General features: G+C 46.2%; 1 protein-coding gene across 1 annotated transcript in view; it reads left to right on the top strand.

Annotated features, from left to right (window-relative positions):
* Positions 1-19,201, top strand: part of LOC126248409 (uncharacterized) — a 410,584-nt gene that overhangs the window by 296,459 nt on the left and 94,924 nt on the right. The window contains exons 9-11 of the mRNA XM_049949365.1: positions 1,751-1,905; positions 2,005-2,126; positions 11,019-11,185. Coding sequence (XP_049805322.1) covers positions 1,751-1,905; positions 2,005-2,126; positions 11,019-11,185 — 444 coding nt within the window. The remainder of the gene's footprint in view (positions 1-1,750; positions 1,906-2,004; positions 2,127-11,018; positions 11,186-19,201) is intronic.

Here is a 19,201-nt window from a genome sequence, read left to right as displayed (position 1 = left end):
GATAACTGGTTGGTGTCCATGACCATGTAAAAGGCTGTGCAGAAACTGCAGTAGACTTGGTATATGATGTGGGTGCCTTTCATTAAGTGACAATGCCACTAATGGTGTAGGTTAGACCTGTGATGTCTGGAATAGGATGTGTTGATTGGATGCTTCGGACATGTATTGCCCTTCAGCTTTTTGTACTGGTGTGACCCATGTAGCAAGGAGTTGGATGTAGGAGTGGTATAAAGAAAAACCAGGATATTTCATAGGTTGGGTGGACTGTGAAATATGTCTATGAGAGAAGTAGAAGAGGATTTTTGGGAGGCTATTTCTTATTTCAGGGGATGATATAACATGGTCAAGGTCCTAAGTGGCAATACAGTTAATCTGTTCTGGGCCAGGATTATGTTCGGTAATAAGTAGTGTGCTCCTTCACAGATAGTTTGGGGCTGTGGAGACAAAGGAAGGATGTAGGATTGGAGATTGGTTTGTGGATTAGTATTGGGATTTTGTGCATATTTGTCAAGCCTTCAGCTTACTGAGTAAGGAGTGTCTCATTACTGCAGATGGGTTATCCATGGGTAGCAAGACTGCAATGGAGATACCTTCATCTTGAAAGAATGGCAGCATTTGAAAGAAAATCTTGTTGGTGGGTTTCAAACAAACAGAGCTTTTTATGGGGCCACGTGAGAGGTGCAAGAAGAGATCCAGGATATGGCATGCTGAGCTGAAAAGAAACAGGAGAACAAGTAGGGAATTATGTATTGGGGTTGTGGAGGTATGAAAACAGTGTGTGTTCCCCTTTGTCTTGGTTCACAGTTTTGAATTTACTATCTGTGAACCTGAACATCAGTGACCGTGAAGGATCCTGGGTGGCCAGGAAGGATTTTTCCAAGTGAACCATGACAGGTTGGCATATGAGAGTGCTGTGAATGTCTGTGCACCCAATCACAGATGTATTTTTATATTTTTTTGCTCAAAAAAGAATGTGAGGATGTAGTTTGTCATATGTACGAATGGCATTGTGGGTTTGGAATTGACAGGATGTTGGGAGTAGCTGCATTCAGTGGTGATAAGGCCTTGGGCAGGGGTTCTATTGGTGACAACTACCATGGCCCGCCTTTCTGAATTAAAAAAAAAAATTTCAGTCACCATAATTCTAATTTCAACTGTATTGTCATTACAATATACTTGAAAATGAACGTGAGACCAAACTTGCGATTGTGATGATTGAAATTAAAGTTACATTTTAAGATTTTTGCCTTTGTCCTTCAAAGAGTTCTACTTGATTGTGAACTCTGCTCAGAAGAGCATAATCAGTCAGATATTTCCATTCTTGTATCAACTGCTTGACTTTATAATATAGTGTTCTGTTATTTATATTCTGCCTTGGATTTTCCAGTATTGCGTTGAAGATCAAAATATAAATAGCACAACTGCACCTCCATTGTTTTAAAAATCTTGTAACTGGGGGAACCTGGTCCTCTTAGAATGTCGGCAGGTTTGTCGTTTCAACATTGGAACATAATAGTTAAATCAAAACATGAAAACTCAGTCTGGTGCAGTGAAAGTGTTTTATTATTATTATATGAATTTGTATAACAGATAATTTTTGAAAATTGGCATGTTATATCTGAATATTGATTCTATAAATAAAATAAAATTGGTAATGTCTTCTTCCAAATGTTCCTGTTTTATTTTTTGTGTCCTTACTATTCTCATAGTCTCAATTTTACTGTATTATTCGTCATCTGTGTGTTTGCAGATCAGTGTAATGTATGTAGGAAATATTTTGACCTGTCAAATGCAGATAATTACGTGGCGTATTATGATGAAGTACCTCGCAGGTTCTGTTGCAGAACCTGTATGAATGTGTTCATACTAGCAAATCGCAGAATTGTTCCATGTAACTGGTGCAAGGTAAGTATTTTCTTTTTAATTTTTGCAGATTGAATACTAGTTTACACAAATAAATACAAATGTACATAATAATACATTTTGTTCTCGAACGTGTTACAGGTGAAGAAGTATAATTTTGATATGATTAAGCGTGTAACTGCTAGGGGTGTCCACCTTCTGATGTGTTCACTTAATTGTCTGGCATTGTACCAGTACTCAGTCAGTGCCACACCTACAAAGCGGTGAGTTCAGGATATGTAGTGGGATTGAATTAATTTTGTTGCAGTTCCAAATTTCTACTCGATGTGTTGGAGATCTAAATTGTACACTCGACGTACTGGAAATATGAATTGTATTTTAGGACTTAGGTATGCAATGTATCTTCTAATTCTTATGAATATTCTCTCTCTTTCTCTCTCACATGCACACCTTTTGGTAAGCTACTAGTTGCCTTCTACATCATGACCAGTGTCCAGCACCTCAGACAACTTTGTCAAAATTGGTGAGTTAGGGAATTCAGCAACTCCTGGACTCTCATAATAACCACCAGTCCTCTACAGCTGTAACCTCTGGACTTGTTTCAGCACTCTACAGCAAGACAGTGAAATATTGTGTGTCGCTAAGGGGATGTAGGTTTCATTACCTGGGTTACAAGAATACATGTTGAGAGGCTGACACCACTGGCACAGACCAGGTCACTCTGTCTGTGACTACAAGAGATATTTAAAGAATCTGACATGTCTGTGCTGTGAGGTAATAGATGTCCCAGCAAAGACAAGGGCCAAATAAGGGAGGGCCATCTTTGTAGATGTATACAATTCCATGACTCCCCTTGTTGAGATCAAATTGAAAGCTGGGCCCATATCAGTGTAAGTGCTGTACAGTGCAACCTTACCAACTCTTGTCTGCCGTACATCTCACCATAAACTAGAACACTAAATGATTTTCACTAACATCATCACACTGTACTCAACTCTGTGTATCGTTTCTAATGTACTTAATGTTCTATGGAATTCAAAAACTCCTGACCGAGAGTTGTACCTTCAAAAATCTCATTCAATTAAAAGCCTATTTCTATTCAATGTAAGGGAGAGTATACACTTTGACACTACTACAGGCTCGTGCATAACTGCTCATAATGATACTAATCCCTGTGACAGTACTTTTGTGGAAATGGTCAGTGATGTGCACACCAGTGACCACTTACTGACTTGAATACACCTGTTACAATAATTGCCAAAATGCAGGCTAAACAGGACAGACTGGATTCTGTGCTGCCAAGTAGTTATGTGTGAATGTAGTGGCAATCCCCAGGAGTGGATGGATAGCATTACCAACACATTGTATATATTCTGAGAGCATTGCAGCTTTCCAACAAGTTAGGGCAGTTGACACCATATTTAATAATATGGGAATAGGCAAGTGATTGTAACAACAGTTCATGAACTCATTCAAACATATCACTAAATAAACACAAGACTATCGGCATAATTTTTGGGATACTTGTGAGAAACCGTATAAATACTTGTTTGAACAATGGAGGCTCTTGGCCAGCCACAATCCATCCACTTCTACCAGCCAACGATAATGGAGACAAGCTTTTGGTAATGGAGTTCCACTAATAATAAAGCTTAGAACTATATTTTCTCATAAGATGCCATGGACTAATTGTTGTCTACAGCAAATTATGCTTCACCAAGTGACTTCAAAGCCAGTTACAGGATGTTGAGATTATTAATACCTCTGATAACAAAATCAAAATAATTTGGAATATTATTACGAGGGAGACAGGGCAACCAAGAGTACAGGATGACGGCATTACCATCAAAGCAAATGGAAACTTGACAAACAAGAAGCCGGAAGTAGAAAACATTTTGAATAATCATTTTTAAATGTTGTTGGGAAAATAGGATCTAAATGTTTATTAGAAGAAGCAAGGCAGTTAATGGAAGAGGCCTTACCCACACAATTTGATACAATTGAAATTTCACCCCTTCTGAAATTAGGAAGATAATAAACTCTCTCAAGAATAAAAGCTCGCATGGAATTGATGGCATTTCCAGCAGGATAATAAAAGCTTGTTCCCAAGAGATAAGTGGGATTCTTAGCCACAGATGTAATAGCTCTCTGATGCAGGGTATTTTCCCAGATAGACTGAACTATGCCATTGTTAAACCACTACATAAAAAAAGAGGATACGTCTGATGTCAACAACTACCGCCCAATCTCTCTTCTGACTGCCTTATCCAAAATTCTTGAAAAAGTAATGTATTGTACAATAGCTTCACATCTTTGTAAAAATAAAGTTTTAACAAAATGTCAGTTTGGTTACCAGAAAGGTTTTTCAATGAAAAATGCTATATATACTTTCACTAATAAAATATATTAAATGCTCTGAGTAACCGGAAGTCACCCGTTGGGATTTTTTGTGATCTCTCAAAGGCTTTTGATTGTGTAAATCATGGAATACTTCTAGATAAGCTCAAGTACTATGGTATGAATGGGACAGCACTTAAATGGTTTAAATCATACATAACTGGAAGAGTGCAGAAAGTTGAAATAAGCAGTTCACATAATATGCAAAAAACTGGTGATTTCTCAAACTGGGGAACAATCAAGAATGGAGTGTCGCAAGGTTCGGTCTTGGGTCCTCTGATGTTCGCCATTCTATATTCACAAAGCTGCAAAGCTGGTACTTTCTGCTGATGATACAAGTATAGCTATCACACCCAACAGACAAGAATTAACTGATGAAATTGTAAACGATGCTTTTCAGAAAATCATTAAGTGGTTATCTACAAATGGGCTCTCTTTAAACTTTGACAAAACACAGTATACACAGTTCCACACAGTAAATGGAATGACACAATTAATAAATATAGACTTCGATCAGAAATCAGTAGCTAAGGTAGAATATTCAAAATTTCTAGGTGTATGCATTGATGATGAGGGGTTGAACTGGAAAAAAACACACTGAAGAGCTGCTGAAACGTTTGAGTTCAGCTACTTATGCTATTAGGGTCATCGCAAATTTTGGCGATATACGTCTCAGTAAATTAGCTTACCATTCCTATTTTCATTCTCTGCTTTCTTATGGCATCATATTCTGGGGTAACTCATCATTGAGTAAAAGAGTGTTCATTGCACAAAAACGTGTAATCAGAATAATTGCTGGAGCTCATCCAAGATCATCCTACAGACTCTTATTTAAAGAGCTAGGGATCTTCACTGTAGTCTCACTATATATATATATATATATATATATATATATATATATATATATATATATATATATATATATATATATATATATATATTGTGAGACTACAGTATATATATTCACTTATGAAATGTGTTATTAACAATCCAAATGAATTCAAAAGTAATAGCAGTGTACATGGCTACAACACTAGAAGAAAGGATGATCTTCACTACTCAAGGTTAAATCTAACTTTGGCGCAGAAGGGGGTAAATTATGCTGCCACAAAAGTCTTTGGTTACTTACCTAATAACATCAAAAGTCTGACAGATAGCCATATAGCATTTAAAAAGAAATTAAAAGAATTTCTGAATGGCAACTCCTTCTACTAATTAGATGAATTTTTGGATATAGTAAGTGGGTAATTTCCCCACCCACCACAAAAAAAATTAAGTGTCATGTAATATTTTGTGTAATGTTATATCTTGTATAGACACCTTTTTTTAACCTGACACATTCCACATCATTACGAAGTGTCGTATTCATGATCTATGGAACACGTACTAATCTAGTGTAATGTAATTCTCTAGGAATCTTAAGGAAATCATTTTCAGTATATTTAGCAAGGAACATAATGAATCATCACCACCTGTTGAGTGTAGAATGTAGAAGACTCCTTTTTTATTTCCGTGGAGGATTCAGGAGATAATATCCCACCATCAGTAACCTGTCTGCACTGTTGGTAACCATACATCAGGGTTATTTGCATCCATCACTTCCTTGAGAAAACCTGCAGTAAGATTTGGAGATTTATTTATATCCCATAAATCCAATACTGCGAGACATTTGCATGGATGTAGGATGTGTCAGAATTATTACAAATAAAACAAAAGGAATACATAAAAGTACCTCTTGCAAGAGGATATCTGGTATTAGACAAAATACACATTAATAGGTATAGAAAAAATTACATTAAAAATGGTAGATCTTAATAGCTAAATGAAAGACACAGTAATGTTAACAGTGATTGTGAGTATCGTAATGCACAATAGCACATCAAGTTAGTAAATGAAAAAATCAATTACAGTTAACTCTACTGAAATATTCTTCTACCGAATAGAAGAAATTATCTAATAAATACTGTTTGAACTGTTGTTTAAATTTGGGAAGCTCATGGATAAGTAATTTCAGTGATGGTGGGAGAGCATTGAACACCATGCACCTCATGTAATGGACCCCTTTTTGTACAATAGTAAGGTTTTTTGATTCATAATGGAGGTCCATCTTCCTCCTGGGATTGTGGGTATGGTATGAATCATTGGTTTTGTACGATTGTCCATTTTTACCAATGAAACATAACAGGGAGTAGATATACTGGCATGCAGTTGTCAGTGTCCCTAATTTTCTGAAAAGGTTCCTACAAGAATGACTAGGCTGGACTCCGCTCATTATCCTAATAACTCTCTTTTGGGCAATGAATATTTTTTTGGATAATGGCTGATTACCCCAGAAAACTATGCCATACAGCAATAGTGCATGGAAATAACTAAAATAAGCAGTTTTTGTGGTGTCTCGGTCACATACAGTGGAAATAATACGAACAGTGAATGTTGCTAAGCCGAGTTTTATGTGGAGGTGCAAAATATGTTCTGACCATTTTAGACTGTTGTCAATGCGTACACCCAGAAACTTGATTGACTCAACTTGTAGTAACGCACTACCATTCAATGTAATACTTAATTGATCCTCAACTTTTTTCCTTACTTGGAAATGTACAAACTGGGTCTTATTAACATTTAGTGATAACCCATTATTTACAAACCAATTACATACTTCACTAAAGACAATATTGGCTGATTCCTCAAGATTGAGGTTGCAAGTTTTGTTGATGAGGATAGAGGTGTCATCAGCAAAAAGAGTAAAGTGAGTTTTAAATCTAGTACACAGGGGAAGGTCATTGATAAAGGTGAGGAAGAGAAGAGGGCCAAGTACAGAGCCCTGAGAAACACCACAGCCAATAGAGCCGCAGCTAGATGACACAGAGTACGCCTCAGAGTCGTTCAACATTGCCATCTGCTTTCTTCCAGCTAGGTAGGATTTAACCCATGAGCCAACTGATCCACTTATACCATAATATTCAGCCGTTGCTAAGAGGATTTCGTGATTAACACTATCAAAGGCCTTAGAAATGTCACAGAAGATACCAACAGGAGAAAATTTATTATTAAAACACTCTTGAGATTTGATGTGTGAAGGAAAAAATAGCTTGTTCTGTTGATACACCCTGTTGAAATCTGAACTGGCTACTGTTTAATACCTTATAATGCTTGAGGTGTTCAAGAAGTCTTTTCTGAACCAATTTCTCAAGAATTTTAGAAAAGGTTGTTAAAAGGGAGATAGGCTGATAGTTGGTAAAGTCGGCTTTATTGCCTTTTTTAAAGAGAGGTTTGACAGTAGCAAACTTTAGTCTCTCAGCAACAATCCCATGCTGGATGGATTCATTGTATATGTGGCACAGTATTTTGCTTATTGACTTACAGCACTCCTTCAGTAATCTTGAAGAGATACCATCTATGCCAACAGAATTCTTGCTCTTCATCTCTCTAATTATATTCTCAATTTCATGTACTGTGACAGGAGACACTTTAATCTGCTTGGTTTTTTTATTAATAGCTTTTTGAAGGGATAACATGGCTTCATTAACAGAATACTTGTTTCCAGTTTGTACTGCTGATGCCAGAAAGTGGTTGTTAAAAATTTCAGTGATTATTTCAACATTGTCATGAATGGTATCATTTGTTTTAATTTCTATTGTGTTTTCTGCAGCAGGGATTTTCCCTGTTTCCCTTTTTATTATGCCCAATATGGTTTTAATTTTGTTGTTAGAGACATAAATTTCTGATTTTATAGATATACTCTTTGCCCTTCTTAGCACTTTTTTAAGGATAGAGCAGTATAGTTTGTAATGTTTTTCCTTTTCTACACTATAACTGGATTTGAGTGTGGCATACAGATTCCTTTTCCTTCTGCAAGACGTTTTAATGCCCAGTGTTAGCCAGTTTTTATTAGAGTAGGTTTCGCGTTTGGATTTGACAGTCCTTCTAGGAAAGGCCGCTTCGAATAGGCAGATAAATTCATTTAGAAAAGCATTGTACTTGTAATTAACAATGTCAAAGAGCTCAATCTGGTCCCAGTCTACTTTTTGTAGGGTATTACAGATGCTATTGATAGACTATGTGTTAATTACTCTGAAAGTTTTACTGCAGGAGTTGTTCTTACAAAGAGGGCTAACATTATCAATTTAAAGCAGTTGACCATCATGGTCTGAGAGCCCATTCAATATACATTTTACAGTTATGTTTAGAATTCTACTGCTGTTTAAGAAGATGCTGTCAATTCGACTTGTAGAATTAGCTGAGACCCTAGTGGGAAAATCCACCAGTGCTGTTAAGTTAAAAGAGTTCATTAAATGTGATAAATCATTTCTTCCTATGTTATCTGTAAGAAAGTCAACATTAAAATCACATACAATTATAATAGCTTTTGTTTTTGCAAAGAATGAGTTAACAGAGATTCTAAATACAGATTTTGCCTGCAGGAGGCCTATAAAATGAAAGAACAGTCATTTCAGAGAAATCAGTACAGATTACAACTCCACAAACCTCACAATGTTGATCAATACGGTATTCACTCAAGTCTAACGATCTATAAGCTATTTTGTTCTTAATGTAAATCACCACTCCACCCTTATCTAAAGAATGTCTACAGTAAAGAGCTGCTAGGTTATAGTTATTCAGTTATGCTTTGGCAGATTCATACATCTGTGAGTCTATTCTAGATTTTTCCTCCTCGTATCTTTCTTCACTCCAGTTTACCCCAATTATTGTGAATTTCAAATTAGTGATGTCCTGTCAGATGATTTTAACAAGTGAACCGTGTTAATTAAGGTAATGTTTGAAACATGTCCATGATTTCAGCAGCTATAAATAATATAAATTCATAACAACAGGCTTCATTCAGCTCATTGATCATGAATGACATTACATTTTTTAGATCTTTCTCCATTTCAAAACCAAGCCCATGCCATTTTTGAGACAATTTTAGGAGATGGTGTATAGGCTAATTTGAATAACACATTCTATTTAACATGCATCCAGTTCTGTTTTATTTATTGACTGCCATTTTTGTTTTGAAGTTCAAGTCATAAATTGTACTCTAGCTTGCCTTAGAAGTCCATCGTCAGCCTTTGACTGACTGTCATCACCGAAGAAGTTATAATATTTGCAAACAGCATTGGAAAAGATGTTACTCATCTGGATTTAGCACAAACATAATGTCATCTTTGACAGTGTGGTGGTAATGCAGTTTAAAAGATAATAAATAAATAAAAGGGAGCAAATGGGAAAAACATAGACACTAAACTCGAAAACTGTGATTATATAACACTACATTATAAACAAACCCAATAAAATAAGGTAAAGCAAAATTAGTACTTCACAATAGTACTTCAAGATGTATTACACATGAAAATTGATGCAGATACTAACTAAAAGAAAGAATTAAGTCATAACAACAGAATATATGGAGTACATACTCATTTACTCGCAAAAAAAAAAGAAATGAATAAATACAGAAAAATGGAGCAATATGAAATAAGAGATAGTACGGGAAGTAATGGAAAACTGAGAGTATTATGTGAAGTTGAGAAGAGTAATCAGGACTGTGGGCTAGATGTTCATTAATTTCCAGGGCTGCTAACAGATAGTTGTTGGCCTTTGTCCAACAAGGGGGTATACAAAATTACTTGTCCTGATTGTGGTAAGTTTTATATTGGTCAATCAGGCAGAGACATAGCAGCTAGACTGGCTGAACACGAACACAGCTCGAGGTTGCAGGATTAAGACTCCACATTTTCTGAGCATGTACTGAGTGAGGGCTACAACTACTAGCCACAATCCCATGTCCTTCACTTTGCAAACAAAGGCCAAAGACTCAATATGTTTGAAGACCTGGGAATCAACAAAATTCTAGCCCACAGTCATGATTTAATCTTAAATGACCAAATACAACTTAATACTTCCTCTATCACTTTTTCATCACTTCCCACACTATCTGTTCCTTCGTTTTGCTCTGATTCCCTTTATTTATTCATTTCATTTTATTTTCTTCTGATTGCTATGTACTCCATATGTGCTGTTTTTAGGATTGTTAATTCTTTCTTTTAACTTGTTTCTGTATCACTTTCCAAGTGCAATACCTCTTGAAGCAGCATTGTCAAGTACTAATGTTATTTTATTTTATTGAGTTTGTTTATAATGTAAACAATTATGTAGGCACTGTTTTAGAGTTTAGTGTTAATTTTTTTCCTGTTTGCTTCCTTTATATTTATTTATTGTACAACTTTTTACCTTTTAAATTGCATAACTACTGCACTGTTAAAGTTGATATTTACTGTGTGTGTGTGCCTTAATCTAGATGAGTAAGATATTTTCCAATGGTTTTTTTTTACGAATATTGTGACTTCTTTGGTGGTGATAGGCAGTTAAACTCTGATGATGGCCTTGTAAGCCAAAACCAGGTTACCCTCAATAAATTAATCCTGTAAAACATATGCAATATTGTGGTTTTAATATATTATTATGTTTTACTAAGAACCAATGGAAGAACCTGTTACCATAAATTTACATAACATATAATATGGATTTGCAGTCTTGCAGTGTTACTTCTTTATGCTTCTCCTAAACAATACCTGTACTACTGTTACCTCACCTTCCTTCCACCTAAGCCTACTATGCTTGATATCCCTTGTTTGTAGTTATAGATCTCACCTTCCCCACTCATTCTCCACATACATATGTTAATACTGTTCTGTTCAACTCAATGTATATGTAGTAGGTATGCTTGAAGTGTCATTAGTTGATATATTTGTCAACAGGATGTTGTGTGACATGTGTTCAGTGTTCACGCGAATGCAGTATCACTTGGCCATGTCAGATTCATCTGTTCGTAATTTCTGCAGCTATGCTTGTGTCATGAAGTTTCAAGAGCAGTACAAAAACTCCACTGGTGAGACATTGACAGCTAGTACTCCTATCCCAACAGGTAATATGCTACTACCATCAACTATTTATTTGGATAATATGATCATAAAAATGCACTTGTAGCGAAACATTGCATTTTCAGCATGCGACATTTAGCAACACAGCATTGCCATGCTCCATTATATTGAAGAATACATAAACTTCTTATGTAGTGGTCAGTGTACACAGTAATTAAATATATAGTTATTCTGTTGCTTTTCACAACTGCCATTAGTGTAACATATTTACAGTGAACTCCTTTTCATCTGTGAATACAGTTGTGTTTCAAGCACAGATATTTGTCTTGGTCAAGTAATGATAGAACAATCATTCTCCTTTTTTTTTTCTTGTGGACAGTTGATGATTGTTGTAAGAGATACAAAATGATAAATACACTCCTGGAAATTGAAATAAGAACACCGTGAACTCATTGTCCCAGGAAGGGGAAACTTTATTGACACATTCCTGGGGTCAGATACATCACATGATCACACTGACAGAACCACAGGCACATAGACACAGGCAACAGAGCATGCACAATGTCGGCACTAGTACAGTGTATATCCACCTTTCGCAGCAATGCAGGCTGCTATTCTCCCATGGAGACGATCGTAGAGATGCTGGATGTAGTCCTGTGGAACGGCTTGCCATGCCATTTCCACCTGGCGCCTCAGTTGGACCAGCGTTCATGCTGGACGTGCAGACCACGTGAGACGACGCTTCATCCAGTCCCAAACATGCTCAATGGGCGACAGATCCGGAGATCTTGCTGGCCAGGGTAGTTGACTTACACCTTCTAGAGCACGTTGGGTGGCACGGGATACATGCGGACGTGCATTGTCCTGTTGGAACAGCAAGTTCCCTTGCCGGTCTAGGAATGGTAGAACGATGGGTTCGATGACGGTTTGGATGTACCGTGCACTATTCAGTGTCCCCTCGACGATCACCAGTGGTGTACGGCCAGTGTAGGAGATCGCTCCCCACATCATGATGCCGGGTGTTGGCCCTGTGTGCTTCAGTCGTATGCAGTCCTGATTGTGGCGCTCACCTGCACGGCGCCAAACACGCATACGACCATCATTGGCACCAAGGCAGAAGCGACTCTCATCGCTGAAGACGACACGTCTCCATTCATCCCTCCATTCACGCCTGTCGCGACACCACTGGAGGCGGGCTGCACGATGTTGGGGCGTGAGCGGAAGACGGCCTAACGGTGTGCGGGACCGTAGCCCAGCTTCATGGAGATGGTTGCGAATGGTCCTCGCCGATACCCCAGGAGCAACAGTGTCCCTAATTTGCTGGGAAGTGGCGGTGCGGTCCCCTACGGCACTGCGTAGGATCCTACGGTCTTGGCGTGCATCCGTGCGTCGCTGCGGTCCGGTCCCAGGTCGACGGGCACGTGCACCTTCCGCCGACCACTGGCGACAACATCGATGTACTGTGGAGACCTCACGCCCCACGTGTTGAGCAATTCGGCGGTACGTCCACCCGGCCTCCCGCATGCCCACTATACGCCCTCGCTCAAAGTCCGTCAACTGCACATACGGTTCACGTCCACGCTGTCGCGGCATGCTACCAGTGTTAAAGACTGCGATGGAGCTCCGTATGCCACGGCAAACTGGCTGACACTGACGGCGGCGGTGCACAAATGCTGCGCAGCTAGCGCCATTCGACGGCCAACACCGCGGTTCCTGGTGTGTCCGCTGTGCCGTGCGTGTGATCATTGCTTGTACAGCCCTCTCGCAGTGTCCGGAGCAAGTATGGTGGGTCTGACACACCGGTGTCAATGTGTTCTTTTTTCCATTTCCAGGAGTGTATTATCCTCCAGAAACACTGGCATGAATAAAGATAACCAGTGCAGTATTTAAGGGAAATGTTGAGTAGTATGAAGGCACATGAACAAGAAGTAACTGTGGAATTGAATGTAGCCATTCGATGGAGCATTTGCAAAATAGTCTAGGGCGATATTCAATTTAATGATATGTCATAACACAGACAACATAATACACAGAACAATTAGTAACTGTATACTGCAGCTCTGTGGCTGTAGCAGACAGACAGACAGACAGTGTGAGCTGCCATGCAAGACAGGGCAAGTGAGGCCAGACAAAAGTGGTGAGAAAGTACGTGTTGGCATGGCAAGTGCTACAGGACAATGGAGCCGATTGTTCCTTTGAATCACAAAGAGTAATAAAAGAAAGCTAATATTATCGTGTTAGGACATGGGAAATTCAACAGACCATTCTGCATAAATGTCTTGAAAGTGACACTGTTCAGGCCCATGTTATTACTGAGCTAAAAGGCTTTCTATTAACCAGTCTCTAAAGGCATTGATACAAGAAAAGTTTGGGGGTGGGGTTTAAAAAGATGAGTTACTGTGTTAAACATAGTGCTTATTTATGTCTTACTGCATTCTCTTATGTATTGAATAGTTATCTTTACACATATATTTGCAAATGAGGTCTTAGAAAACTTAAGTCTATTCTTGACTGACATCATTTGTGAACTGCAATAATCTGTGATGGTCAAAGTAAGTATTCAACTGTATATACCATGTTTGCAGGATTTATCATTTTCAGTTCAAAGCACAGAAATCAGTGGAGTGTGACTAAAGCTGAATCAAACTGTCTTTAAGAACTTTTTGAGCTCATCCCAACTTTTGTCCAACTCATGTAACTGTGTTTTGTATATCTGCAAGTTCTCTTGTATTCTGTATCAGTTTGAGTTTTCTGAGTTGTGCATGTAATTACTAAATTTTTAGTAATTTCACCACAAAATATAGAATAGTTGTTCCGAAATTCAGAAAATGTTTATCCTTCTAAATCACTTTCCATGTGTTGATATGTCTTACTGCATTGCATCTGGGTACAGGATTTTTGCAAACTGGTGTAACTTTGGTGCTTGTATATACCTCCTTTGACCTGCGGGTGTAATAATTATTACACCAAACAAGGTATGTAGCGAATGGTTTGTGACCTGAATGCTGTTTGCTTTTTCTGTGTTATCTGTTATATCAGATTTATTTGGCCAACTTTGAGTTTGTGTCTGAAAAAAATGAAACAAACACATAAAAAGAATTGAACAATGAAATTCCTCTGTAGCAAGAAGACACATCTGAGAAAACAGTGAACAAGAGTGTAAAATGTAACATAAGTAAGGTGGTGGGAAAATATTGTTTCTGTTGGAAGAAGGGGCAAAGGATCATTAAATTGTATGGTCAAGGGCACATTTGACCATCTAGTTATACAGCACACTACCCCGCACAGCGTGGTCATCTTCAGAGGCTAATTTACACCCGTCATATGGATAACACAGTGTCTCACCTCTTTCTTTGCTGGCAACACCAGCTTCTCTTCAACCGTGTTAAGTGGAAACTGTTACACTAACACATCTTTTAACCTCACAGCTCTGGTGGCCACAACATCATATAATCTTTGTCTAAGTGGTAGCCACAACATTTTAATTATAACCAAAAAAATTAAGTTATATGATTATTTTGTTTGTTTGTTGGTAGATAATTGTCTGCAGTCATGGTTAACATTGAAATCTCAATGCCACAGTACCATAGCACATTACCAGCAGAACCAAAAGAAAGTGGTTATGCCCATCTCCATTTGATTAAGCAGTTGTGCCATGTCGTTTTGGTTTTTATAGTGTCATGCTATAGTACTATGGCATGTAGATTTCATTGTGTACCATGATTGGAGACATGTATCTGCAAACAAAAAATTAATTACATAACTTTAACTACCCCCAGGCGTTTACCTATCTCTCTCTCTCTCTCTCTCTCTCTCTCTCTCTCTCTCTCTCTATCTCTCTCTCTCTTTGCCCCCTTCCCCATCCATCTTTAAATTGCCCTCTCACTTACATTCGTAAGGCAATGTGCCTCCTCCACTCAATTGTCTCAGCAGATATACTCTGACAAACTTTCCCACTCTCCACATTCCCATTCACAGTACTGTATAGTGAAGATAAACTCATGTTCAGAAGAAAACAAAAACCCTTGAACGACCATAGATAGGATGTCCATCGTCTCAGGACATGTAATTTACTATGTTCTGCAGAAATGATTAGCATTTCAGTCTCCCCCTCCATGCACTCGCCCTGCTCCCTCCCCCTCACTGCACTCGCCACGCTCCGTCCCCCTCCCTGCACTCGCCACGCTCCGTCCCCCTCCCTGCACTCGCCCCGCTCCCTCCCCCTCCCTGCTCCCTCCCCCTCCCTGCTCCCTCCCCCTCCCTGCTCCCTCACCCTCCCTGCTCCCTCCCCCTCCCTGCTCCCTCCCCCGCCCTGCTCCCTCCCCCTCCCTACCCCCTCCCACTCCCTGCTCCCTCCCCCTCCCTGCTCCCTCCCCCTCCCTGCTCCCTCCCCCTCCCTGCTCCCTCCCCCTCCCTGCACTCGCCCCGCTCCCTCCCCCTCCCTGCACTCGCCCCGCTCCCTCCCCCTCCCTGCACTCGCCCCGCTCCCTCCCCCTCCCTGCACTCGCCCCGCTCCCTCCCCCTCCCTGCACTCGCCCCGCTCCCTCCCCCTCCCTGCACTCGCCCCGCTCCCTCCCGCTCCCTGCACTCGCCCCGCTCCCTCCCGCTCCCTGCACTCGCCCCGCTCCCTCCCGCTCCCTGCACTCGCCCCGCTCCCTCCCGCTCCCTGCACTCGCCCCGCTCCCTCCCGCTCCCTGCACTCACCCCGCTCCCTCCCGCTCCCTGCACTCGCCCCACTCCCTGCACTCGCCCCGCTCCCTGCACTCGCCCCGCTCCCTGCACTCGCCCCGCTCCCTGCACTCGCCCCGCTCCCTCCCCCTCCACGCACTCACCCCGCTCCCTCCCCCTCCCCGCACTCACCCCGCTCCCTCCCCCTCCCCGCACTCACCCCGCTCCCTCCCCCTCCCCGCACTCGGCCCGCTCCATCCTCCTCCCCCTCCCCGCACTCGGCCCGCTCCATCCTCCTCCACCTCCCCGCACTCGGCACGCTCCCTCCACCTCCCCGCACTCGGCACGCTCCCTCCACCTCCCCGCACTCGGCCACGCTCCCTCCACCTCCCCGCACTCGGCCACGCTCCCTCCACCTCCCCGCACTCGGCCACGCTCCCTCCACCTCCCCGCACTCGGCCACGCTCCCTCCACCTCCCCGCACTCGGCCACGCTCCCTCCACCTCCCCGCACTCGGCCACGCTCCCTCCACCTCCCCGCACTCGGCCACGCTCCCTCCACCTCCCCGCACTCGGCCACGCTCCCTCCACCTCCCCGCACTCGGCCACGCTCCCTCCACCTCCCCGCACTCGGCCACGCTCCCTCCACCTCCCCGCACTCGGCCACGCTCCCTCCACCTCCCCGCACTCGGCCACGCTCCCTCCACCTCCCCGCACTCGGCCACGCTCCCTCCACCTCCCCGCACTCGGCCACGCTCCCTCCACCTCCCCGCACTCGGCCACGCTCCCTCCACCTCCCCGCACTTTCCCCCTCCACCTCCCCGCACTTTCCCCGTCCACCTCCCCGCACTCTCCCCCTTCCCGCACTCTCCCCCTTCCCGCACTCTCCCCCTTCCCGCACTCTCCCCCTTCCCGCACTCTCCCCCTTCCCGCACTCTCCCCCTTCCCGCACTCTCCCCCTTCCCGCACTCTCCCCCTTCCCGCACTCTCCCCCTCCCCCTCCACCCCTGCACTCTCCCCCTCCACCTCCCCCTCCACCTCCCCGCACTCTGCCCCTCCCCCTCCACCTCCCCGCACTCTGCCCCTCCCCCTCCACCTCCCCGCACTCTGCCCCCTCCCCCTCCACCTCCCCGCACTCTGCCCCCTCCCCCTCCACCTCCCCGCACTCTGCCCCTCCCCCTCCACCTCCCCGCACTCTGCTCCTCCCCCTCCACCTCCCCGCACTCTGCTCCTCCCCCTCCACCTCCCTGCACTCTGCTCCTCCCCCTCCACCTCCCCGCACTCTGCTCCTCCCCCTCCACCTCCCCGCACTCTGCCCCTCCCCCTCCACCTCCCCGCACTCTGCCCCTCCCCCTCCACCTCCCCGCACTCTGCCCCTCCCCCTCCACCTCCCCGCACTCTGCCCCTCCCCCTCCACCTCCCCGCATTCTGCCCCTCCCCCTCCCCCTCCCCGCACTCTCCCCCTCCCCTCCACCTCCACCTCCCCGCACTCTCCCCCTCCACCTCCACCTCCCCGCACTCTCCCCCTCCACCTCCACCTCCCCGCACTCTGCCCCTCCACCTCCACCTCCCCGCACTCTGCCCCTCCACCTCCCCGCACTCTCCCCCTCCACCTCCCCGCACTCTCCCCCTCCACCTCCCCGCACTCTCCCCCTCCACCTCCCCGCACTCTCCCCCTCCCCCTCCACCTCCCCGCACTCTCCCCCTCCCCCTCCACCTCCCCGCACTCTCCCCCTCCACCTCCCCGCACTCTCCCCCTCCACCTCCCGGCACCCTCCCCCTGCACCTCCCGGCACCCTCCCCCTGCACCTCCCGGCACCCTCCCCCTCCACCTCCCCGCACTCTCCCCCTCCACTTCCCCGCACTCTCCCCCCTCTCCCGCTCCGCACTCTCCCCCCTCTCCCGCCCCGCACTCTCCCCCCTCTCCCGCCCCGCACTCTCCCCCCTCTCCCGCCCCGCACTCGCCCCCCCTCTCCCGCCCCGCACTCGCCCCCCCCCTCCCCCGCCCCGCACTCGCCCCCCCCCCTCCCCCGCCCCGCACTCGCCCCCCTCTCCCGCCCCGCACTCGCCCCCCTCTCCCGCCCCGCACTCGCCCCCCTCTCCCGCCCCGCACTCGCCCCCCCTCTCCGCCCTCTCTCCCGCGCCCCCCTCTCCCGCCCCGCACTCGCCCCCCCTCTCCGCCCTCTCTCCCGCGCCCCCTCTCCCGCCCCCCTCTCCCGGCGCCCTCTCCCGCGCTCCCTCTCCCGCCCCCCTCTCCCGCCCCCCTCTCCCGCCCCCTCTCCCGCACCGCACTCTCCCCTCTCCCGCCCCCCTCTCCCGCCCCCCTCTCCCGCCCCCCCGCACTCGCTCCCCTCTCCCGCCCCCCGCACTCGCCCCCCCTCTCCCGCCCCTCCGCACTCGCCCCCTCTCCCGCCCCCCCGCACTCGCCCCCCTCTCCCGCCCCGCACTCGCCCCCCTCTCCCGCCCCGCACTCGCCCCCCTCTCCCGCCCCGCACTCGCCCCCCTCTCCCGCCCCGCACTCGCCCCCCTCTCCCGCCCCGCACTCGCCCCCCTCTCCCGCCCCGCACTCGCCCCCCTCTCCCGCCCCCCTCTCCCGCCCCTCTCCCGCCCCCCTCTCCCGCCCCCCTCTCCCGCCCCCCTCTCCCGCCCCCCTCTCCCGCCCCCTCTCCCGCCCCCTCTCTCCCGCCCCTCTCCCGCCCCCTCTCTCCCGCCCCTCTCCCGCCCCCTCTCTCCCGCCCCTCTCCCGCCCCCCTCTCTCCCGCCCCGCACTCGCCCCTCTCCCGCCCCCCTCTCTCCCGCCCCGCACTCGCCCCTCTCCCGCCCCCCTCTCTCCCGCCCCGCACTCGCCCCTCTCCCGCCCCCCTCTCTCCCGCCCCGCACTCGCCCCCCCTCTCTCCCGCCCCGCACTCGCCCCCCCTCTCTCCCGCCCCCCTCTCTCCCGCCCCGCACTCGCCCCTCTCCCGCCCCCCTCTCTCCCGCCCCGCACTCGCCCCCCCTCTCTCCCGCCCCGCACTCGCCCCCCCTCTCTCCCGCCCCGCACTCGCCCCCCCTCTCTCCCGCCCCGCACTCGCCCCCCCTCTCTCCCGCCCCGCACTCGCCCCCCCTCTCTCCCGCCCCGCACTCGCCCCCCCTCTCTCCCGCCCCGCACTCGCCCCCCCTCTCCCGCCCCGCTCTCGCCCCGCACTTGCCACCCCTCTCCCGCCCCCCTCTCCCGCCCCGCACTCGCCCCCTCTCCCGCCCCGCACTCGCCCCGCACTTGCCCCCCCTCTCCCGCCCCCCACTCGCCCCCCACTCTCCCGCCCCGCACTCGCCCCCCACTCTCCCGCCCCGCACTCGCCCCCCACTCGCCCCGCACTCGCCCCCCACTCTCCCGCCCCCCACTCTCCCGCCCCC

Source organism: Schistocerca nitens, chromosome 3 (genome assembly GCF_023898315.1).
Source record: "Schistocerca nitens isolate TAMUIC-IGC-003100 chromosome 3, iqSchNite1.1, whole genome shotgun sequence".
Taxonomy (NCBI): domain Eukaryota; kingdom Metazoa; phylum Arthropoda; class Insecta; order Orthoptera; family Acrididae; genus Schistocerca; species Schistocerca nitens.
Note: the sequence above shows the minus strand (reverse complement) of the source record. Positions and strands in the feature narration are given on the sequence as shown.